Genomic DNA, 23,873 nt, shown 5'->3' with positions numbered 1-23,873 from the left:
AGGGACGAGGGGCTCGGCCCAGACACCTGCCCAGGGCTGATCTTCGGTGGCCTAGGCAGGGAGGGGAGAGCTGGTGGGGAAGCAAATGAACAGGCAGAGGCCTCTACCATCACCTTCCAACCCACCTGTGGGCTCCTCGCTTCTTTCTCTCCTACCAGCTGGAACAGCAAGGCTCCAGCTGACATTAAAGTGCTGTGGTAGCTCTCCCCATGCCCAGGCACAGGTGTGACCTCCGCCAGGACCATCCCAAGTGCTGAGAGGCGTTTTCAAACTGATTCTACCAGGGAAGCTGAAAGGTGTCTCCTGGCTCTCAGCAGCCCTGCAGAGGTCTTGGGAGCTTGAAACAGCCCCTGCCTCCCACTTCCCTGTTGGGGGTATAGTACTTAGCACCCCATCTCAACCCGATTCTGCAGCCAGATTCCCTATGGCTCACTCCTTCAGGGCCCCGGAGGCAAATTTACTTTACCTGGGATGGTTAACTGATCAACTCATGGTGTTCTTAGCTCCACCGAAATTCTGCCAGGTGAAAAACCTGAGGGCACTGGGGCAAAGGAAGTATGAGTAGAGGTTCATAAGGGGACCAGCAGTAGGTGAGGCCAAAACAAGTCAAGAATCTACTTGGTGGTTTACTAGCCACGGGAAAGCCTGAAGTGACTTTTAGATTTGACCCTCCTCTCCATGCCCACTGCCATCACTCTAACTCCGTCTCACTTGGAGTGCTGTAGTGTTTTACAAGCTGGTCTCAATCCCTCCTTGCTCCAGTCAAGTCAGCTTCCTATCGCATGGCTAGCCATCCTAAAATACTTCTCATTAATTGTCCACCAGCCCCCCAGGGTCTAAGTCCAAACTCCCCATGCTGACATCAAAGGTCCTCCAAATCCAAGTACCCCTGACCCAGAAGTCCTTTCTTCCTCACGGTCTTCCCCCTAACTATGCCTCGCCCTTGGAAGCCTGCTCCTTTTCTAGTCAATGACCTCAATCGCACACATTATTCAAAACCTAACCCAAGTTCAACCTCTTGTGGGAAGCCTTCTCCCTCCGTTCCAGCCCACGCTGTTCATTCTCTGTGTCCTGAACCCCTAGAGTGCTTACAGTTTAAAGCACATAACATAGTATGTAATTGTTTCCCAACTTTTATTATTCTTAGTTGCTTCATATGAATAAGTATGGTTTTTCTATTAACATACGAATGTCTAAAGAGCGGGTCCTTTGCTCTCCCCTTCTCATCATAACATGGGCATTGGGCTAGACCCAGGGGTTCTCAATGGACTCCTGTTCCCTTGGCTTAACTCCAAAATGAAGGAAGGATGAGATGAATTAAGGCCCTCTGAGGATCTTCTCTGTCCATTCCTTCCCCTTTCTCAGAAGATATTCCAGGCAGTTGAAGGGCTGAGGCCACCCAGAGAGGCCTAGCCAGCCAATCAGCTGTTGGATCTCTAATTTTTCAAGCCACTCCCACATCCTAAGGCTTTCCGAGCGATCAATAATGCTGCTTAAGTGATCAATCTGAGACACAATGGGCTGCAGGGGCCAGTGTTTGATTAATTCGAGAGAATACATGTATGCTGGAAGAGACAGAGCAGGGAGAGAGAGAAGAAAGAGAAAGCAGGAAGAAAGATGAGCTGGGGGAAGGAAGAGGGAGAGGTTTTATGAATGGGGATATGACAGAATGGAGCTGAGAGCCATTCTCACCTGATTTGATTCAATGGTGAGTTCTTGCTGAGGCAACTAAATAAGCTGAGGTCTTTCTCAGAGCCCAGTGAATATCCCAGGGCTGCTGGGCAATCTTTGGCCTTGGCAGGACCACAGTTGCCACGGGCCATGGAGAGACTAAGAGGCTAAAGGCTACATAGTGGATGGAGAAGTAGGTGTGGGATAGAGGCTTCTAGGTACCTAAGGAAACACTTGGATCAGGAGCTGTGCCCATTATCAGGGTCTACAGAAATCCCAAGTTCTGGCATCCTTCAGTCTTCCACTCAAGACTGGAGACTCTGATATCCATGATGATATGGGACAGCTGACCAATCTGCAAGGGTGGTATCAGCATTACCTTCTCTCTGTTCATTGGTGTACAGACTATTCTCCTTCCCAAGGCTCTGGGTCTGGAAATTAAATTATTTGGCCATTGAGAAAAACTAAGAAGGCCCTTTCTGAACTTCTTCTGGGGGGCACCAAACTAGCTATACCACTACTCAAAAGTTTTCTGGAAAAGTTAGTGTTGCCTGGAAAAAAAAAAAAAAACAACAGAGAAGATGGCTTATTACTGTGAGAAAAGTCCTCCCTTAATCTAACCATGATTCCTACTGCTCTCATTAAATACCCATCCTTCACGTATAAATGGTATTATTACTCTCCTCATCGACACAGGCCCCAAGCCTCAGAATCATCTTTGACTCTTCTTGCTTCTTCATCACTCATCCAATTAGTAGGTAAATCGGGTTTTTTTCTACCTCCAAAATCAATCTATCCATCTCCTTCTTTCTATCCCCTTCCAGCTATTTCTACCCCCTTCATGCTTCCAGGATGGCCCCCTTTTAATCAACTTGCCAAAGGGGGGGGGAACAAGAAAAATGAGCCTGAATCTAATCAAGCCTAGCACTAATTTCCACTTATAAGAGATACAGAAAATAGCGGAACAAGCTAAATGACAACAAGAGGAAGCAAAGGGACCAGAATGTGGGACAGGGTACGGGACAACTAGCCTTCTTTCTCTAACAAGTCACAGAGAAGGGACTGTTGAAAGGTCCTTAAGAGACATAATGACCGGGGCGCCTGGGTGGCGCAGTCGGTTAAGCGTCCGACTTCAGCCAGGTCACGATCTCGCGGTCCGTGAGTTCGAGCCCCGCGTCAGGCTCTGGGCTGATGGCTCGGAGCCTGGAGCCTGTTTCCGATTCTGTGTCTCCCTCTCTCTCTGCCCCTCCCCCGTTCATGCTCTGTCTCTCTCTGTCCCAAAAATAAATAAACGTTGAAAAAAAAAATCTTTAAAAAAGAGACATAATGACCAAATGTAATGTGTAGGGATTTTTTTTTTGAGGGGGGGGGGTCTTGATTCTAACAAGCTAACTGTGAAAACATATTTTGAGATAATTGAGGACATTTAATTATGGACTGAATAATGGATAGTACAAAAGCATTATTGTTGCTTTTGTTCAATGTGTTAATGACACTGAGGTTATGTGAGAAAATGTGTTTTGAATTTTTTTAATGTTTATTTTTCTTTGAGAGACAGAGACAGAGACAGAGCATGAGTGGGGGAGGGGCAGAGAGAGAAAGAGGCACAGAATCTGAAGCAGGCTCCGGGCTCTAAACTGTCAGCACAGAGCCTGACACAGGGTTTGAACTTATGAACCATGAGATCATGACCTGAGCCAAAGTCAGGCACTTAACTGAGCCACCCAAGTGCCCCAAAATGTCTGTGTTTTGAGATGCATAGAGAAGTTTTAGGGGTGAAATGACATGATTGATGTTCAAAATTTGTTTTAAAACAAAGCAAAGGAAAAATGGATCAAGGAAGCAAGTATGGCAAAGCCCTGATAATTACTTAATGAGAATAATGGGTTATTATATATTTTATTTATGTCTTTGAGAGATGTTCATGATAAAAAGCAAAAACAACAGTCATCCACCATACCTCAGTCTACCTTTGTAGCTTTATCTTTCTCTCCTACCTCACTTCTCTATGACATGGCTACTCTATGTTCTGGCCCATGTGACTCCTGTCTGAACTTCATCCTTTCACTTACTCATTACTTTACTTGTTTACTCAGCAAATATCTATCAAGGGCCTCTTATATAAACTAGGCACTGTAAATGCAAACCTGACTGAGACCAAGGAAGACAAGGGACTTCCTTCATCTTCACATCCTCCCCAGCAACCAGTACAGCACCTTGCACACAACACATGCTCAGCAAATGTTCCTTGAACTGATATGCAGGGGGAGATGTGATAGAATCCCCCTCTACTATGACCCAACAAGTATTCAATCCAACCCAACAAATGCTTATTGATTACCTACTATGTGTGAGGCATTGTGTGCTATGGGGCTAAAAAAGAGAGAAAAAACACCAGGCTCTTTCTTTCATTGAGCTTATAATGTAGACAAGACATATGCATATGAGAAGTTATATATGTATGTGAGGCATATATGAATTAATGATTCAAGCAATAAGAGTAAGGCATATCAGTGATGTACTTGCCAAATGTATTTTACAGCCAGTAAATGCAGGATGAGTTCAGAGTGGGGAGAGAAAGATCACTTCAGTCTAGAGCAATCCAAGAAGACTTGACATTTGAATGTGGCATTGAAGGATGGGTATAGTGGTACTGGACAGGAGAGGAGCATGGGCAAAGAGGAGGGGGGACACCTGGTGAGTGGAATGGCATGAACAAGAACACAGATGACCAAACATGTACAGGAGACAGGTTTAGGAGACCCTGAGGAAAGAAATTTGGCTGGAGTAGAGGGTCCATTTGGGATTGTTTGTACCAAAGCAGATTTCTCACTAGGAATCTGCAAGTGATTTTTGAGAAACATTAAAATTTGAGAATCTGTGAGGGGAAAAAGAGTGGGAAATGAAGTTCTAAGAATATACAGCATTAGGCCTACTCAAGGGGAGTCCTGAGTGTGAAGCTAAGGAAGCTGAAATTTATCCTACAGGCCATCTGGTAATTACCCCTCGAAGATGTTGGTCAGAAGCATAATGAATAAAGGATATTTAGAAATATGAAGTTGGCTGGTGTGGATATTACAGACTGGGATGGAAAGAGACCAGTACAGTATAGATATGAGATGGTGGATGGGGGTGGGGTGGACCAGGGTAGAGTCGGATGGCTCTGAAGTTTCTAATCTGGGCAACTAGAAGGCTTGCGTGACAGAGATGAGGAGAGCGAGTAAGTTTGTGAATGTCGAGTCTGACACAATAACAGACCGTCCAAGGGGAAATATTCAGCAAGAAGCTGGAAATCTCAGGCTGAACTATCAGAGAGGGGTTAAGTTTGGTCTAGAGAAGAGGGAATGGCCAGTAGAGAGGTGAGACGAGAATCTATGACACAGCTGGATGTCCTTGGCCACAGAGGAAGTAGAAAGCAAGAGGAGCTGGAAGACACCCAGATTTGAGGGGTAGGAGGAGAAGGAGCAAAATCGAGACAAAAGGAGGGGGTCCCTGGGGTGGAAGGAGACACAAACAGTACAACCAGGCAGAGAGCTCTTCAAAGACCTAGGGATGGCTAGCAGTGTGGCTAATGCCAAAGTGAACCGGAGGCTCAGGAAAGGTCACTAGCTATGGCATGCATACAGAGAGACCTGCTCATCTCAAGTTCATCAACACCAACAGGCACAGCGGCTCCTACATATAACAGGCAACCTCTTCTCTCTCTCTCTCTCTCTCTCTCTCTCTCTCTCTCTCTCTCTCTCTCTCTTTTCCTCCCCTTGCCCCCATGTCATATACACACTCTGATTTCCAAGCTCATTTTCTGACTGCCCAGGGGAGTAAGTTGCTAGTGTGCCACATCCATTGTAAGGATAGTGCCCTTAAAAAGGGGGACGCTGCTTGGAAATAATACGGAGCCCCAAGATCCCCGCCCTCTCCTTCAAAAGCTCAGCTGAGAGGGCACTGGAAAGGAGGGGAGATGGTATGCTTCCCTCCCCTCTGCCCCTAGCCCTTCTCAGTAGAGCTGCAAAGGTAAAGCCCATTTTGAGTCCTTCATTTTGGTAATGCAAGAGGATGTTTTTTCTTTTTGAATTTATGGTAAGAAGGAAAACAGAAGTCCTTGAGAGAAGAGCCAGAATGGAGTTTTCTGCTACGAATGCTAAATAGCCAAAAGGCTGGCCCACAGCTAAGCTAATGTGGGTGTGGCTTCCTCCCAGGGGCCTGTCCATCCAGAATCATCCAGAATGATGTCCATCTGTCTTCATCCAGAATCAATGGGGACTGTCCCTGCCCCTCTAGAAAGAAATCATTGCTAGGGCCTTGTGAAGGCATGAACACCCATAAGCCAAGCTCATCTGTATGAGCCTCCCTTCCCACAATTTGCTCCAGTTGTGTGTGTGTGTCTGTGTGTGTCTTTCATGGTTTCAGCTAGCCTAGAGGCTCCACAAGAACAGGATCCTTTCTCTATTGCATTGGTGCTACCTTCTCAGGGTGACTTGTCCAGTGCTCTCCTAGATGCCCAATCATTCCTGGGGGTGGGGGGGGTGGAGAGCAGAGTGCTTCTGTTGTCCAGCATCCACCCTGTCCCACATCTACCCATGCTCCCTCCGAGGATAGAAGCAGGGACTATGGCAGTGGGCGGTGCCAGACCGATGCCTCTCCTCGGCCCATGCCCCGCTAAGCCCCCCTGTACTCTACCCCCCAACAAACCCTGGGACTTCAACTGCCTCACCCCACCCCCATGCCCTACCTGACTTGCTGCTGTGGTCAGCAATCCCAGGGCTTTCCATTGCACTTTTTCAACCCACTCTTGCTCCCAAAAGATCTCATGGGTGGCAAAATACCCCATTCGGGCCACACAGCTCACTTCCCAAGACCCTGGGGCTGTGCCACTCACTGGTGGGGCAGGTCCCCCGACTCATTCAAAATGTGGCCTGTGGCCTCCTAGGAGTCCCCAACCCCCTCTTTCAGGGAGGCAGAAGCTCCATTGCACTGTCAGAAGCCACAGCACCAACAGCATCACCAGCTAGTGTTTATGAGGGCACTTGCTGGTTTAGGGCAGCTAGCCCTGCCAGTCTGCAGACACTTCAGATCTGGAAAATGCTTGGAGCCAGGAGCCTGAGGCTCCCACTACCCTCGCCTGGCCTCTTCTCTCTCTGTTGGCCATCAGCCCACACTTGCAAGGCAATTGTGGTGGTGGGTGTCGGTGGCAGAGAGAGGAGGATCCCTACACATGCAGCAAGGAGTGTTTCTCTCCCACTTGGATCATATCCCCTCCCTTGTCAGAATCCTGCAGTGGCTCCCAATTGCCTCTCGCGTCAATTTAAACCTTCTCTCCGTGGGCCTCAAAGCCCTCCATAATTACATCCCACCTTCCCACATCCCCACTCCCACACACACATCACGCAGAACTCAGGGCCAGACAGAGACAGTAGATGACGCCGTCCACAAATGCTCCAGCCTGGGTCCTGCCACAGGTGCTTGACAGTCCCACCAATGGAGCCACTCCTCTGCCTCTTTCCAAAAATGCAAATGTTACCTGAGAGGTGAAGGCAGTAAAACATTATGAGATATTAACATCTTGGCCAGGCAGGGATTCTGCCCTCAGATTTGCCCAAGCAGGGAGCAAAGCCCCGCCTAAAAGTCTAAGGGGGAGGGAGAGGGGACCCAGAGGCGACTGGAGCAGTCCACGGGAGGGGTGCAGGGACAGGGCTATGACGTTGAATCCATCTCTGTCACGACTTTACCAAGGGCTGGAGTCTGGCTCGGTGTCTCCACCTAAACCAGCCAACTCCTCCAGTCCTCCCCGCTCCAATCTTGCTGCCCCCTCCACGCGCATTATGTTTTATTTCAACTCAGGGATACCCTCATTCACACTAAACTGCTGAGGTTTAAATGCTTCTCTCACATGAAAAAAATAATAATAATAAGCCATGAAATTGGGTAGAAGCCAGCATGTCTGCTTGGGCATGGCCAAGTCTTGTTGAGGTCTCCCCGGGGAGAGCTGAGAGCCTTCTGCTCAGTGAAAATAGCAAGGGCTTCCTGGGAAGCCTCTCTCAGCTCCGAGGAAGCCAGGAACTGGATTCTCCCAGCTTCTGCAGTGAGCTTGACAGGAGAGGAAGGGGAGGGAGAGGCAGGGTCTCCCAGCTGAAAGCCCCGGGGGCGGGGAGGGGGGGCTGCTGAACCGCAGGCCAAAGTGCGCCTTTCACCCCAGCTTTCCAGCAGGGAAAACTCAGTTGGGGCTTCTCTCTGAGTCAGCATAGATTCCCCACCCTCCACCGCTGAGAGGGACGCCCCCAAGGGAGCCTTGGTCTTATAACAATTTCCCCAATGGGCAGAAGTCCAGAGACTGCCCCGCCCTCCACAAGAGCTGCAGGATGCTGAGACCACCGGTTGGACTCCAGGGCTCTGCAGCTGGACTCCGATGCCAGTGGGAGGGGACAGGTCCACAGGACTCAGCATACAGTGTGGTCAAGGGCTCTTGGGTAACAGCTGCAAGGGTAGGGGCGCCACCTGCTTCTGGGGAAAGGTTGTCAAGTGTTTGCCCCTGCAGTGGTTTCAGTGTGTGTGTGTGTGTGTGTGTGTGTGTGTGTGTGTATGCAGGAGACCCAGGAGCTCGGACGTGGAAGGGCACACCTATCAGAGTTGGGAACGTTTTTTTCCCCCTCAGAATAGAGTTCTCAAGGGCCCTGGTGGAGGTATCTACAGTAGCTTGGGGTGGGGGTTGGCTGTGTGTTTGTGTGAAGGGGGGCAGCAGGTATTGGATCTGCAGTATGTGCAGCTGTCATGTAGTTTCTCAGGGATACTCTGAGACAACACACACACACACACACACACACACACACACTCACTCACTCACATACACACTCTCCAACCTCCAAAGCACCAGGCTGGGGAGTAGAAATGTGTGTGTGTGTGTGTGTGTGTGTGTGTGTACATGTATTTCGGCACTGGGGAGGAGGTGCGCCTAGCTGTGTATGTTTGGGTGACTGCTTAATTCGCATCCTGGTGGAAGGGGCAAGTGTAGCTGTGTGTGTGTGTTTCTCTGTGTGTCTGTGTGTTTCGTCTTTGGATGGGGATGACTGTAGCTGAGCGCCGGGTATATGGTGCGGCTGTGTGTGCGTGCGTGTGTGTGTGTGCGCGCGCGTCCGTGTCCGCGTGTGAACGTGGCCCCAAGAACCACACACATGCTTCAGACAGCTGTTTCTGGCGGCCCTGGGGCTCGGGCTTCTCCGGGCACCCCAGCTAAGTGGCCACCTCCCAGCAGCCAGGCCCCGAGTCTCGCCAGCTCTCCCAACTGTGCTCAGGGCCCCGGCGCACACACAAAGGCCCCATAATGAACGCGCTGCACTCCCTTGCACTCGGCTCCTCACCCTGCACCCCCAGCGGCCAAGGCGAGCCTGCTAAGCCGGAGACTCTCGGGGCAGTGGGCGCGCAACCGGCCGCTCCCCGCCCAAACTCCACGCCGCCCGACACGCTCTGCGCCCGCCGCCCTGACCCCGACTCCCGGGGGCGCCCAAGCGCCGGTCGCCCCCGAGCCGACCCGGAGCGGCACGCAGCCGCCGCGACCCACACCTGGCCGGGCTGAGCCCGCGGGCGCCCCCCCCCCCCCAAGGCAGCGCGCCTCTTACCTTCCTCCTCCGTCTCCTCTTCCTCCTCCTCCTCCTCCTCCTCCTCCTCGTCGGCGGCGCGGCGGCGGCGGCGGCGGCGGCGGCGGGACTAGGGCGCCCGTGTCCCCGAGCCCAGCACGGCCGTGGGGCTCAGTGGCGCCGGGCGGCGTGGCGGGCAGAGGCCGGCGGGGCGGCAGCAGCTGGCCCGGGACACGGGGAGCTGGCGCGCAGGCAGCGGGCTGCGGGCAGGCTGGCAGCGGCGCGCGCGGGCTCCTTGGGCGGGCTCCATGGCTGCGCCGCGGGCGGCACCATCGCCGTGGCTCGCTCGTCGCTCTCTCGCTCCAGGAGTGCGGCAGGCGGCAAGGTGACGGCTGGCCGCGAGGCGGCCGGACAGCCGAGGCGGGGAGGGGAGAAGGGGCGGGGGCGGGGGCGGGGGAGGGGGAGTGCAGAAAAGAGGGGCCTCTCAGGAGCCTCCCGACCCTCGAGTGCTGGCGTCGGTTTCCCCGATAGGGAACGCGGCTTAAAGGCACAGCTCCCGGCTAGGGTCACAACTAAAAATAAGCACAAAATTGACAATTGGGGAAAGAATCTCCCAAGACACAACCCAGCAACCCAGCCACCCAGCCCGGCGTTTCCTCACTTCTTGAACCTGACTGTTCGGTTTGAGCTCTGCCGGGAACTGCTGGCAGCTAACCGGGCAAGCCAATTTCCAAAGTGAACCCGGGAAAGTGCGGGGGTGGGGGTGGGGGAGTGAACTGCAGAGAAGGGGCGACGGGAACGCTCGCTTAGGGACACCATTCCCTGGCCCCTGACCTTGCCTCCCCAAGCTCCCCTCGCCTCCCATTTGCTCGCCTTTCGCTGGGGTTGCCTTTCCGGCAGCTCCGCTCCAGGTCAACGCTGTCAACATCTACACGCACTTTGAGTTTCGGCTCGGCTCCTGCTGGCAGCGTCTCTCTTCAGCACTGGAGTGCGAGCTGTTTGGAGCCCAGGCCCAGCCCTGGAGCCCACCTCGGGAAAGGAGCGATCTGCCAGCGGGCAAAGGTCCGCTTGGAGCATGAGGTTGGTTTGGTGAGAGGGGAAGGAGGTTAAGGTTTGTGTGCATGTGTGTTCGCCAGCAGATGGAGGGAGGGTCCTGCGCAGACACACACACACACACACACACACACACACACACACCCAGAGAAGAGTAGCTAAGCACACAGCACAGTGCCTGATGAATGATCTCAGGACATTTTTAAGAGACACGCTGTGAATACTAAACACATAGCAGCCAAGACTCAAGAAAGGCTCTTGGTCTTCTAGCTGCCTTCAGACCCCCTTGGAGGAGTTTTAGGGATGAAGAAAAAGGCCACTCTCCCTCTCCCGCAGAGGACAGCCTCTGTGGGGACCCCGAGGGGGGACTGGGAAGCTGGACAGCAGGTCTGGGAGGGCAGAAGTTGAGGCCAGGGAAGAGAAAGGCAGAAGGAAGCAAGCGTTAGAGTTGAAGAGCCACGGGTGATGTCAAATGCATGGTGAATTTCTGAGTGCCAGAAGCCTTTCAGAGAGCGCTAATGGACACATTCTGGCCTCAGCAGTTCTAGGGTGAAAAGTGAGCCTTCCTCCATTTCCTCTATGTGCCTGGACCTCTGGAAGGGGGGTTTTGAGAAAAGGGGACCCATTCCGGTTGGAATCTCCTCCTCACCGTCAGTTCTTTTTAAGCAGAAGAGGCGGAAGGGCTACTGAGGGCCAATGAGGGCTCCTCTTGGTGGGGCAAGAGGATGGGCTTGTGAGCTGCGTGGAATTTCCAGGATCCAGAGAAGATTTCCAGGTGCAGGGCTCTGTGGCTCCCTGCAGCTAGGATCAGCAGTGGAGTAGCTGACTAGCAGACTTGGTCATCCATCCAGTGAGCACACTTTTGCTTTCTTCCTGGCACTTCCTACCTTGAAAAAAGGATGGAAATTCCCTGCATCTGGAATGGGGGTAGCCCAGGCTGGACAAACAGGCTGATAGAAGTATCAAAAATGGATGGTGATTGAAAGTAAAGACATGCAGGGAGAAAAACATCCAATATTCCTGGCAAATGCACAGGCAGACCCATACATGAGATGATGTTCTGAGGAACATAACGCGCGTGCGCACACACACACACACACACCCAGGGACACACACACGGAGTCACACATAGGACCACAGACATACTGAGCTAGTACGAAGAAGAAGAAGAAGAAGAAGAAGAAGAAGAAGAAGAAGACTAGCCAGAGAAATGACTCAGACTTGATTTCTAATCCTTCCAAAAGAGAGAGGTGATGAGAAGCAGGGAAGAGTTGGCCTCCTGTCTCCAGGGACTGGAGAGGGAGCCGGGAACCAGCTGTCCAGTATGCATAATGCTATTTGCAGCCAGACAGTTAGTTCCTGGCTGGCTTCCTTGGGGCCATGTCTGGTGGGGGGGAATCCCCTCCAGAGTCCTCTGATCCTTACCCTGTGTGTTCCTTATTAATATTAATAACACAGATACAACAAGTTGGTTTGTATCAGTTCTCACAATAAAACTCAATGGGTTAATAACTAAAATAAATGCATTTTGTGATTCTGATTAGCCGTCTTCTACTGCTTGCTGGGCTCACTGGAAGCATATGCCCAGGCTCCAGTCAATCTGCTGTGTGGTAAACAAAAGCAAAGAAGGGATAGTGAAGGGGGAAAGAGTATTAGGAGGGACTGTGCCACTGGACAAATGCTTGTGTGAAAGCTCCCCGGGTGACCAGTGAGGCACTGTACAGTTTAGAGTAGTAATTAAGGGCACAGCTTTTGGAATCTGCTTCTTTAAAAAAAACCTGCTTATTTATTTATTTTGAGAAAGAGAGAGGTAGGGCAGAGAGAGAGGGAGAGAGAGAATCCCAAGCAGTCTCTGTGCTGTTGATGCTGTGCCCCACCTTGGGGCTCAATCCTACCAACTGTGAGATCATGACCTGAGCCAAAATTGAGAGTTAGATGCTTAACCGACTTAGCCACCCAGGCGCCCCACAATCTGCTTCTTACTAGCAGTGTAACCTTAGGTATGTCACTTAACCTCTCTGAGCCTGGGGATGGAGATGATATAACTTCCCTGTAGAGTTAGCAGGAGTATTGAATGACAAAATGGATGTAAAAGGTCTCAGTAAATGGTAGCTGTCATTCTTTCTCAAGATCAATCTGCCTCCTAGTCAGTTGCTAAAAGGCTCCCCGTTTTGTTTTTATTCTGCTTCATTCTGGGTCTGAAGTGATGTAGCATTTGCATTGTTTCTTGCTCTCTCGGCCAAAGTGAGTTCTTAAGCCTGTCTGCACATTAGCTGACTTCATTTCTAAAGGGAGCTCTCCCACCCCACCCCCATCCCAGAGAATCACAGGCAAGTGTTGTTGGATTTTGTTTTTGTTTTTGTTGTTTGACAAGCTCTGAGCACTCCCTATGCTCAACAGAAATGAGGGAGGTGGGAGAGCAGGAGACAGGGTACAGAGAGGGTTCTTCAACATTCTTAGCCCTGCACCAAAATGCAGTAAAAGAAAAACTTGAATGTAAAATTGGGACCCTTATTCCAGTTGCACTGAAATTTGTTGAGGATGATTCCCTCGGGGTAAGAATTCAGTCTTTTCCATCTCATGACAATTGGATGAAGAATGAAGATCTTCCAGCCAGAAGTCTATTTCCTATTAAAATCAATACGTTGAGACGACACTAATAAGTGGCATTGTTTTTTCCCCCTGCACACTGAGAGTGGATAGAGGCAGCCCAGCCTTACTGACACCTTGGACTGTAATCAGCACTTACCAACCAACCAACCAACCAACCAACCACTGTTAACTGAGAATCCAGGGATAAATGGACAGAGACTCTCTTGGCCTCCAGTAATGATAGTGATACTGACTAACGTTTAAGGACCCATTACTCACTGCCAGCAGAGTGCCTTGCTACGGCTACTAGGAAAAGGAGGACGGTTCTTCATCCCAGGGGATACAATTAGTTCCACTCCCCTGGTAGGACCTCCAGCCAGCGCTGAAAGCTTTACATGCATTAACTGATTTCATGATCACCACAACCCTCTTACCTAGGGAACATCATCCTTATTTTACAAAGGAGGCAGCCAAGACTCACATAGCAGTAAATGGTGGAACCTGGATTCTAACCAGGTAATGACAATTAATAGTAACAATAATTATGCTTGCTAACTTTTATTGGGAACTTATTATGGGCCAGGCGCTGTGCTAGCATTTCGCGTGCATTATCACTTGTAATCTTCACAATAAACCTGAGGGGGTAGTTACTTATGATTGTTACTATTTTGAAGGAAAATGGAGACTCAGAGAGGTCAACTAGTCTCCACAAGGTCACACAGCTAGTGGGACCTAATCCAGGATTTTAACCCATCCCAATTTGACTACAATGGTTATAATTTCTCCAAAAGGGCTATGACTCCAACCCTTCAGTTGGGATTACACAGCAGAGACAGGCTGCCAACATTTTCCAGAGACCTACTAAGCTGCCTGCCTATGCTGAGGCAATGCGGCTATCCACTGGTGCCCAGGAAAAGATGAATAAGTGAAGAGAGGGGTACCGCTGATGGTGATGGCCAGAAGTGCATCTGCCAAAGGCAGCAAGGGGATCCCCTGGGTGGCTAGGCAGGCCCTGGGATGGTAGGAGGACAGCAGAATCAGAAAGATCAAGGAGGAAACCTACTTTGTAATTTTCAGCTCCCAGCCTTTTATTCTCCATCTTGCCTTTCAGCAAGACACCCACCATCCTCAAGCATCCCAGGCCCACCAGGCCCCTCGTGTTTGGGACAGGGTAGTTGGAGAAAAAGGGAGAGGAAACTCCTCAGTTCCTGAGCTACTGGGGAGATTGAGAGCGAGCAGGAAAGCTGGATGACAAAGAGAATGCCAGAGAAAAGAAATGAAGAAGAAAAGGATCATTTCAAAGGATTTGTCAGTAGGAGGAAGGACAAAAGGATGGGCAATTATTCCAAGAAGGCCTTTCGGTGGCCCTTTGCGTGCAAGTGCACTCCGTGTGCACTGGTAGACATTGGAAGGGACAACTCCCGGCAGGGCCATGAGCTGCAGATCCTCATCTGACTCTTTCCCAAGCCTGGGCTGGCTGGTGCCCTCTCCCATCAAATGCACAACTGCTTGAGGGGTCTGCTGCCTGCTAGTGGTGTGGGTCCGAGCTAGCTCCCAGCTTCCCTGTCTATATTCTCGCCCCTCCCATACACAACTTGCTAAGGAGGTGCCTAGTCATGGGAGGGGGATCCCCACATCAGAACTGGAGTTCATCCTATAGTCATGCCCTGTGACCAGAATGTGGTCCACTGAGTTCTTGGCTTCCTCCCTGGGGTTTGGGGTCAGAGGGACACTATTTGCATCAGTAAAGCCCAGGCCTCTTTAGTGTTCCTGGTTCTTTAGTCTTCCTGCCCCTATTCATCTCACTTACCTAAGTACTGGCTTAACAAGATTTCCTTCTGGCATCCCATATGCACCTCCCCTCATTAAGCCCCCTTTCCTAGATCCTCTTTGAGTGCTCTCCCCTAGACAGCTCTTCAGGCTCTGGGTATTTCCTTCTTTTTAAATTTTTTTTTTTAATTTTAAGAGAGACAGAGACAGCACGAGTGGAGGAGGGGCAGAGAGAAAGGGAGAGAATCCCAAGCAGGCTCGGCACCACCAGCCCAGAGCCCCATGTGGGGCTCCAACTCACAGAACAGTGAGATCATGAACCAAGCCGAAACCAAGAGTCAGATGCCTAACTGACTGAGCTACCCAGGCACTGCCTGCTCTGGGTATTTCCCAAATGCAATCTCTGTCCCCCATCAAAATTTATCCATCCCTTATCATAGTCCTAGATGACCCCATGAACTGATTTATCCTTAGGTAAACACAGACCTTAATTGGCAGTGCTTCTCAACCTTCTCTCTCCCTCTCTCTCTCTCTCTCTCTCTCTCTCTCTCACACACACACACACACAGAATCCCTAACTCTCACAGAATCCCTAACAATACAATAAAGTGAGAATCTGGAAGTCAAGGCCAAAGTGGCCCAAAGTGTCAAATTTCTTCAAAGTTTCACACTTAATTTTGAAACGTGAATTTCCACATTCTACACCATAACTATACTGGTGTTTGGTTTACTATGTGAGCAACTGGAGAGCTTTAAAATCCTTGCATAAATGGAAACTCCAAAAAGATGCACTCTGTTTATCCCATGGCTCCATGCACCCCACAAAGAGGCAGAGAGACACCCATTCTTTTTTTTTTTTTTAAAAAGGAAATTTATTTATTTATTTATTTATTTTAACGTTTTATTTATTTATTTATTTATTTTTAAATAATTCAAATTTAATTTAAATTGATGCATAAAGTTAATAAAATGAATTATTTTTAAGGAAATAAATTTTTATTGACACTTATCCCCTATGTAACATGTATAATATTTTTTTTCTGAAATTTATTGACAAATTGGTTTCCATACAACACCAAGTGCTCATCCCAAAAGGTGCCCTCCTCAATACCCATCACCCACCCTCTCCTCCCTCCCACCCCCCATCAACCCTCAGTTTGTTCTCAGTTTTTAACAGTCTCTTATGCTTTGGCTCTCTCCCATTCTAACCTCTTTTTTTTTTTTCCTTCCCCTCCCCCATGGGTTCCTGTTAAGTTTCTCAGGATCCACATAAGAGTGAAACCATATGGTATCTGTCTTTCTCTGTATGGCTTATTTCACTTAGCATCACACTCTCCAGTTCCATCCACGTTGCTACAAAAGGCCATATTTCATTTTTTCTCATTGCCACGTAATATTCCATTGTGTATATAAACCACAATTTCTTTATCCATTCATCAGTTGATGGACATTTAGGCTCTTTCCATAATTTGGCTATTGTTGAGAGTGCTGCTATGAACATTGGGGTACAAGTGGCCCTATGCATCAGTGCTCCTGTATCCCTTGGATAAATTCCTAGCAGTGCTATTGCTGGGTCATAGGGTAGGTCTATTTTTCATTTTCTGAGGAACCTCCACACTGCTTTCCAGAGCGGCTGCACCAATTTGCATTCCCACCAACAGTGCAAGAGGGTTCCCGTTTCTCCACATCCTCGCCAGCATCTATAGTCTCCTGATTTGTTCATTTTGGCCACTCTGACTGGCGTGAGGTGATACCTGAGTGTGGTTTTGATTTGTATTTCCCTGATGAGGAGCGACGCTGAACATCTTTTCATGTGCCTGTTGGCCATCCGGATGTCTTCTTTAGAGAAGTGTCTATTCATGTTTTCTGCCCATTTCTTCACTGGGTTATTTGTTTTTCGGGTGTGGAGTTTGGTGAGCTCTTTATAGATTTTGGATACTAGCCCTTTGTCCGATATGTCATTTGCGAATATCTTTTCCCATTCCGTTGGTTGCCTTTTAGTTTTGTTGGTTGTTTCCTTTGCTGTGCAGAAGCTTTTTATCTTCATAAGGTCCCAGTAATTCACTTTTGCTTTTAATTCCCTTGCCTTTGGGGATGTGTCGAGTAAGAGATTGCTACGGCTGAGGTCCGAGAGGTCTTTTCCTGCTTTCTCCTCTAAGGTTTTGATGGTTTCCTGTCTCATATTTAGGTCCTTTATCCATTTTGAGTTTATTTTTGTGAATGGTGTGAGAAAGTGGTCTAGTTTCAACCTTCTGCATGTTGCTGTCCAGTTCTCCCAGCACCATTTGTTAAAGAGGCTGTCTTTTTTCCATTGGATGTTCTTTCCTGCTTTGTCAAAGATGAGTTGGCCATACGTTTGTGGGTCTAGTTCTGGGGTTTCTATTCTATTCCATTGGTCTATGTGTCTGTTTTGGTGCCAATACCATGCTGTCTTGATGATGACAGCTTTGTAGTAGAGGCTAAAGTCTGGGATTGTGATGCCTCCTGCTTTGGTCTTCTTCTTCAAAATTCCTTTGGCTATTCGGGGCCTTTTGTGGTTCCATATGAATTTTAGGATTGCTTGTTCTAGTTTCGAGAAGAATGCTGATGCAATTTTGATTGGGATTGCATTGAATGTGTAGATAGCTTTGGGTAGTATTGACATTTTGACAATATTTATTTTTCCAATCCATGAGCAGGGAATGTCTTTCCATTTCTTTAAATCTTCTTCAATTTCCTTCAGAAGCTTTCTATAGTTTTCAGCATACAGATCCTTTACATCTTTGGTTAGATTTATTCCTAGGTATTTTATGCTTCTTGGTTCCATTGTGAATGGGATCAGTTTCTTTATTTGTCTTTCTGTTGCTTCATTGTTAGTGTATAAGAATGCAACTGATTTCTGTACATTGATTTTGTATCCTGCAACTTTGCTGAATTCCTGTATCAGTTCTAGCAGACTTTTGGTGGAGTCTATCGGATTTTCCATGTATAATATCATGTCATCTGCAAAAAGCGAAAGCTTGACTTCATCTTTGCCAATTTTGATGCCTTTGATTTCCTTTTGTTGTCTGATTGCTGATGCTAGAACTTCCAGCACTATGTTAAACAGCAGCGGTGAGAGTGGGCATCCTTGTCGTGTTCCTGATCTCAGGGAAAAAGCTCTCAGTTTTTCCCCGTTGAGGATGATGTTAGCTGTGGGCTTTTCATAAATGGCTTTTATGATCTTTAAGTATGTTCCTTCTATCCCGACTTTCTCAAGGGTTTTTATTAAGAAAGGGTGCTGGATTTTGTCGAAGGCCTTTTCTGCATCGATTGACAGGATCATATGGTTCTTCTCTCTTTTTTTGTTAATGTGATGTATCACGTTGATTGATTTGCGAATGTTGAACCAGCCCTGCATCCCAGGAATGAATCCCACTTGATCATGGTGAATAATTCTTTTTATATGCCGTTGAATTCGATTTGCTAGTATCTTATTGAGAATTTTTGCATCCATATTCATCAGGGATATTGGCCTGTAGTTCTCTTTTTTTACTGGGTCTCTGTCTGGTTTAGGAATCAAAGTAATACTGGCTTCATAGAATGAGTCTGGAAGTTTTCCTTCCCTTTCTATTTCTTGGAATAGCTTGAGAAGGATAGGTATTATCTCTGCTTTAAACGTCTGGTAGAACTCCCCTGGGAAGCCATCTGGTCCTGGACTCTTATTTGTTGGGAGATTTTTGATAACCGATTCAATTTCTTCGCTGGTTATGGGTCTGTTCAAGCTTTCTATTTCCTCCTGATTGAGTTTTGGAAGAGTGTGGGTGTTCAGGAATTTGTCCATTTCTTCCAGGTTGTCCAATTTGTTGGCATATAATTTTTCATAGTATTCCCTGATAATTGTTTGTATCTCTGAGGGATTGGTTGTAATAATTCCATTTTCATTCATGATTTTATCTATTTGGGTCATCTCCCTTTTCTTTTTGAGAAGCCTGGCTAGAGGTTTGTCAATTTTGTTTATTTTTTCAAAAAACCAACTCTTGGTTTCGTTGATCTGCTCTACCGTTTTTTTAGTTTCTATATTATTTCTGCTCTGATCTTTATTATTTCTCTTCTGCTGGGCTTAGGCTGCCTTTGCTGTTCTGCTTCTAGGTCCTTTAGGTGTGCTGTTAGATTTTGTATTTGGGATTTTTCTTGTTTCTTGAGATAGGCCTGGATTGCAATGTATTTTCCTCTCAGGACTGCCTTCGCTGCGTCCCAAAGCGTTTGGATTGTTGTATTTTCATTTTTGTTTGTTTCCATATATTTTTTAATTTCTTCTCTAATTGCCTGGTTGACCCACTCATTCGTTAGTAGGGTGTTCTTTAACCTCCATGCTTTTGGAGGTTTTCCAGACTTTTTTCTGTGGTTGATTTCAAGCTTCATAGCATTGTGGTCTGAAAGTAAGCATGGTATAATTTCAATTCTTGTAAACTTATGAAGGGCTGTTTTGTGACCCAGTATATGATCTATCTTGGAGAATGTTCCATGTGCACTCGAGAAGAAAGTATATTCTGTTGCTTTGGGATGCAGAGTTCTAAATAGATCTGTCAAGTCCATCTGATCCAATGTCTCATTCAGGGCCCTTGTTTCTTTATTGACCGTGTGTCTAGATGATCTATCCATTTCTGTAAGTGGTGTATTAAAGTCCCCTGCAATTACCACATTCTTATCAATAAGGTTGCTTATGTTTATGAGTAATTGTTTTATATATTTGGGGGCTCCGGTATTCGGTGCATAGACATTTATAATTGTTAGCTCTTCCTGATGGATAGACCCTGTAACTATTATATAATGTCCTTCTTCATCTCTTGTTACAGCCTTTAATTTAAAGTCTAGTTTGTCTGATATAAGTATGGCTACTCCAGCTTTCTTTTGGCTTCCAGTCGCATGATAAATAGTTCTCCATCCCCTCACTCTCAATCTAAAGGGAGACACCCATTCAAGAGACACTGAATAATGCATTATCCCAGAACCTGCTTGCTTTTGACCCACTATTTCTACTGAAGGGAGTGGTGAGAAGGAAGAATGACTAGAGCCATTTGCAGTGTTGGGGTGCAGCAGTGTGTGTGTGTGGGCGGGGAGTCTGTCTTCTTAGTAAACTTAATTTCCCCCTCAGGACTCGAAGCAGGACCACCCGAACCTGTAGGTCCCAGAGGGCTCAGGCAGCCTCCTAGTTGGTGTGATGCGAACCATCCCCTGACTCAAATTCACCCGCCTCCCGGCTGTGTGTGCCGGAAATTCTCCTTTGGGTTAAGGCCCAGTCTCCAGAAGGTCCGGGTAAATTGCACATGTTATCTGGAATGGACAGCACATTAAGTCATTAGCGCCCATTAATGCACTCGCCTGAATAAATCTATCAGATTGCCTGTCACCTCTCCGAGGGCAGTGCTGTGAGGGGATGAGACAGTGACCAGGAACCTTTCCTTGGGGTACTACGGGGTGGGTTGGAAGAGCTCTCATGCGGCATTTCCCCAGCTGTGAGCCTTGAACCTGCTGCATCAGAATCCTGCAGGGAGCTGTGAAAAGGCTGATTCCTAGGCCCCACCCTGGACCCCAGGACTCTATTTAACAAGCACCCTGGGTCAAGCCTGCATCCAAGCGCAACCAAAGCAAGCCTGAAGGGAGGGATGCTGCTCTGGGGACCTTGGAGGCCAAGGCCAAATAAGCTGCCACTGAAGGCCAGGGCTAAGACACCCCCCCGCCCCCCGCCGCCACGCAGCTTTCCATGGCCCTAACCCTACTCCGGAGCTCCTTTTTTTGATTTCTTCTTAGAGAAAGAGCTTTTGCATGGCTGGTTCCTACTCGCCCACCTCCTTCAAACAGAGGGAGCCCTGCAGAGAGAGGGCCAGTGGCCCAGGAAGGCCTTGGAGTGTGGGAGGTGAATTGACAGGCTCTGGGGAATCACCCAACTTCCTTGTATGCCTTCCTTCACTAGCCCCCTGCTGGCATCTTAGGCATGTTTGCCCTCCTGGAGTTAGGAAGCAAAACACCAATTTAAATCGATGCTGACGAGCCTGTCAGATGCCAAGCGCTTGCCACTGCTGTTGCCACCAATATAGCTATTCCCCATGAGGGAGTTCAGCGTGCACTTGGGACATTGCTGCTGGGAGCCAGCCTCCTCGCCTTTGCTCACCTGTCTGGGTTGGGGTGGGGGTGGGGGTGGAAAGGAGAATCTGAGTGGATGACAGGAAATGTTCCTAGGCTGATGAGCAGAGGGCTGGGTTAGGCCACTGTGTAGTCATGGACACTTGATTTAACCTCTCTGTGCTTAAGGTCCCCCTGGGGGGAGAGGGGAAACTCTGAAGGAGAATCAAACCTCTGCCCAATGTTTTTCACAGGGCTGCAGACTTACAGAAGGGTGTGCCTGGAACTTTTCAGAAGAAAACACCACATAGAGACAAATGTCCCCAGGAAGACTCTAGGGAAGAAAGGGTATTTGAATCCACCTCCCTGCAAAATCTTGGGAGTCTTTGATCATCTGATAAATGTGCCAGTGAGTGCTAATGGACCAACAAGTTTCCCAACACTTTGTGTTTTGTCCAGAACCAAGTTTTCAATGTCTTTCTCCAAAGATGTGACTAATACCATGAATGTTTGACACAGAGGAGGCAGGTGGCTGAGGAGTTTGAGGGAAAGGGGAGGCATTCCTGGTTCACCCTCAGATAACCCCTTCCAGGGGCACAGGGCTTTACAGCTGGCTTTTTTTTAAGTTTATTTATTTATTTGGAGAGACACAAAGAGAGAGAGAGAGACAGAGTGAGCAGGATAAGGGCAGAGAGAGAGAGGGAGAGAGAGAATCCCAAGCAGGCTCCAAGCTGTTAGGGCAGATCTGACGTGGGGCTCCATCTCAGAACCATGAGATCAGGACCTGAGCCAAAATCAAGAGTTGGACACTTAATTGAGCCACCCAGCCACCCCTACAGCTGGCTTTTATTTCATCTTCACAATAACACTGTGAGGTATGTAAGGCTGCTATAGTCACCCGTTTTCTTTTTCTTTTTATTTTTTTTAAAGGTTATTTATTTTGAGAGAGACAGAGTGAGCAGGGGAGGAGCAGAGAGAGAGAGAGAGAGAGAGAGAGAGAGAGAGAATCCCAAGCAGGCTCCACATTATCAGTGTGTGGAACCTGATGTGGGGGCTCAAACTCATGAACAACGAGATCATGACCTGAGCCAAAATCAAGAGTCATACACTTAACGGACAGAGCCGCCCAGGTGCCCCTATAATCATCCATTTTAGAGATGAGGAAACTAAGGCTCAGATTGGCCAAATAACTGCCCAGGGCCACCCAAGCAGGAAGCCAGTGATTCCTGGATAGAGTGTTCCTCACGCTTGTCCTTGCCTACTCCACCTGAGCGGAAGGCTCAGGAATACCAGACCTTAGAGGGATCAGCGGTTTCTCCCATTGACCCTTTTGTCTGTTACTGATCTCTGCTTTCTTCACTCTGTTTTTTCTGGATCCGATTTTCTGCTTCTCTGGCTGCCATTCACCAGACAGGGAAGAAAAAAAATAGCTTTGCAGGAAATCAGGTGTTGGCTTGTGTGTCTCGGTGGGGTAAAGCAATAACTCCCATAAAGGCTTGACTAGAACATTCTCACCGCTGGACTGTCAGTAACTTGCTGTGTTTGACCTGGAGTAAATTGATTAACCTTTCTGCCTGCGAGTTCTCATTTTTTCAACCTGCATAAGCCTCTCCAGGCTCATAGTGGGGTGGGCTTGAGGGAAGGAGGTGGGGAAAGAGAGCGGGTGGGAGATGGGGTTGGCTAATGAAAAACAAGAGCTGAAAAGCACTTTGCAGCCATTCCTAAGTGATGCATTGATGTTTAATGGCATTCATTGTCTTCAAAGCCATGGCTCAGAAATGGGAGGCATTTGTTAAGGCACTGCAGGCAGTTCCCTGGTAATCCAAGAAGCCTCCTATTTAGGGGAAAGGCCTAATTATAGCTTCTTCTTTTCCTTATCGCCCTCTCTTGTTCATTAAGACCAAAGGACATTTGCTCAGGAAATCAGATCTTGGTTTTAGAAGATTTCATCTGCTCCCACAAATTGAATTTCCCACCTGGAGTCAAATTCTCTATTTATAACAGAGATATCATCTGCCCAGAAATCTGTCCTTGGTACAGACCTAAGCTTGCTGAGATGTGCTTTGAATGGTGACCAGCTCCACGGGTTTGGTGAGCCTGAAGGAACTCAGGCTGTGGTCTCAGGGTGTGGAACCCAGACTGCATCTTTTGGAGAGAAGCTTGGACTCCAACTGGCTTTGTCAGCTGGGGCTTGGCCCCTGTCCATGCTTGAGCACGTGTTCAGTGGCTGCGGCCCCAGGAGGTTTCTTAAAGGCTTAATCTCAGCTTTGGTCTCCCTATCTTCACCTCCAATCCACCATGCGTAGACAGGTCCATCTTGCCAAAGCGTGGCTGGCACCATGACATTGTCCTGCTCAGACACCTTCAGTGGCTGCCCTCACCCCATAGCATAAGCTCTAAACCCTTTTGCTAGTGTCCATTTACCACTAGTCCATTCTGAGAACTGCTCCCTCCACCAGGCTTTTCACTCTTCCTTGTTCCTGTCCTGCCTTCTGCATTTTGGTCTTGCAGTTTTCCCCAGGCCTGTGTGGCTCTCTCTTTTCTCTGCTTAGCCAACCCTGTCCTTCTCCCTAGGCCTCAGCCCCATCGCCTGTGAGGGCCCCATCCTCCTAGGAATGGTAAGCACGTCTCCCTGTACTAGTCTTTTGGCACATATCAGAGAGTGAATGCTTCATCACAGCATGTGTATTCTTGGCTACGGCTGTAATTTGTCCTTTTGTGGATGTAGCCCTGTCCCCCTGTCTTTGTAGGCATAGACCAAGCCTTATACTATTAAAAAAAAGTTTATTTATTTGGGGGGGTGCACACACAGAGAGAGGGAGAATCCCAAGCAGGCTCAGAGCTCGATGAAAGACTTGAACTCATGAACCGTGAGATCATGACCTGAGCTGAAATCAAGAGTCGGACACTTAACCCACTGAACCACCCAGGTCACCCCTTGTGCTCCTTTTGATCTTCCAGATTGCCTGGTCCAATGCTGGGGGATGGCCAGTAGGGAGCTGGGCCCAGGCTTCCTGCCCCTTCCTCCCATAGTTCCCCGCAGCTCTGCAGTCTCTGATGGCTGCTTTGACTTCAACCTTCAGGGCCTCCCCCTCTCCATCCCCTTCACTAGAAGCTCCTAGCACCATTCAGTAG

General features: G+C 48.5%; 1 protein-coding gene across 1 annotated transcript; it reads right to left on the bottom strand.

Annotated features, from left to right (window-relative positions):
- Positions 1-9,354: 9,354 nt before the first annotated feature.
- Positions 9,355-10,420, bottom strand: LOC122477522 (wiskott-Aldrich syndrome protein homolog 1-like). The gene is made up of 2 exons (XM_043570585.1): positions 10,113-10,420; positions 9,355-9,811 (listed from the first exon to the last, which is right to left on the bottom strand). Exons 1-2 carry the CDS (start codon positions 10,165-10,167, stop codon positions 9,411-9,413), a joined length of 456 nt encoding a protein of 151 aa, XP_043426520.1. The 5' UTR covers positions 10,168-10,420; the 3' UTR covers positions 9,355-9,410.
- Positions 10,421-23,873: the final 13,453 nt, after the last annotated feature.

The sequence above is a fragment of the Prionailurus bengalensis genome, chromosome X, assembly GCF_016509475.1.
Source record: "Prionailurus bengalensis isolate Pbe53 chromosome X, Fcat_Pben_1.1_paternal_pri, whole genome shotgun sequence".
Classification (NCBI taxonomy): domain Eukaryota; kingdom Metazoa; phylum Chordata; class Mammalia; order Carnivora; family Felidae; genus Prionailurus; species Prionailurus bengalensis.
The sequence above is the reverse complement of the archived record's forward strand: the minus strand, read 5'-3'. Positions and strand labels throughout refer to the sequence as shown.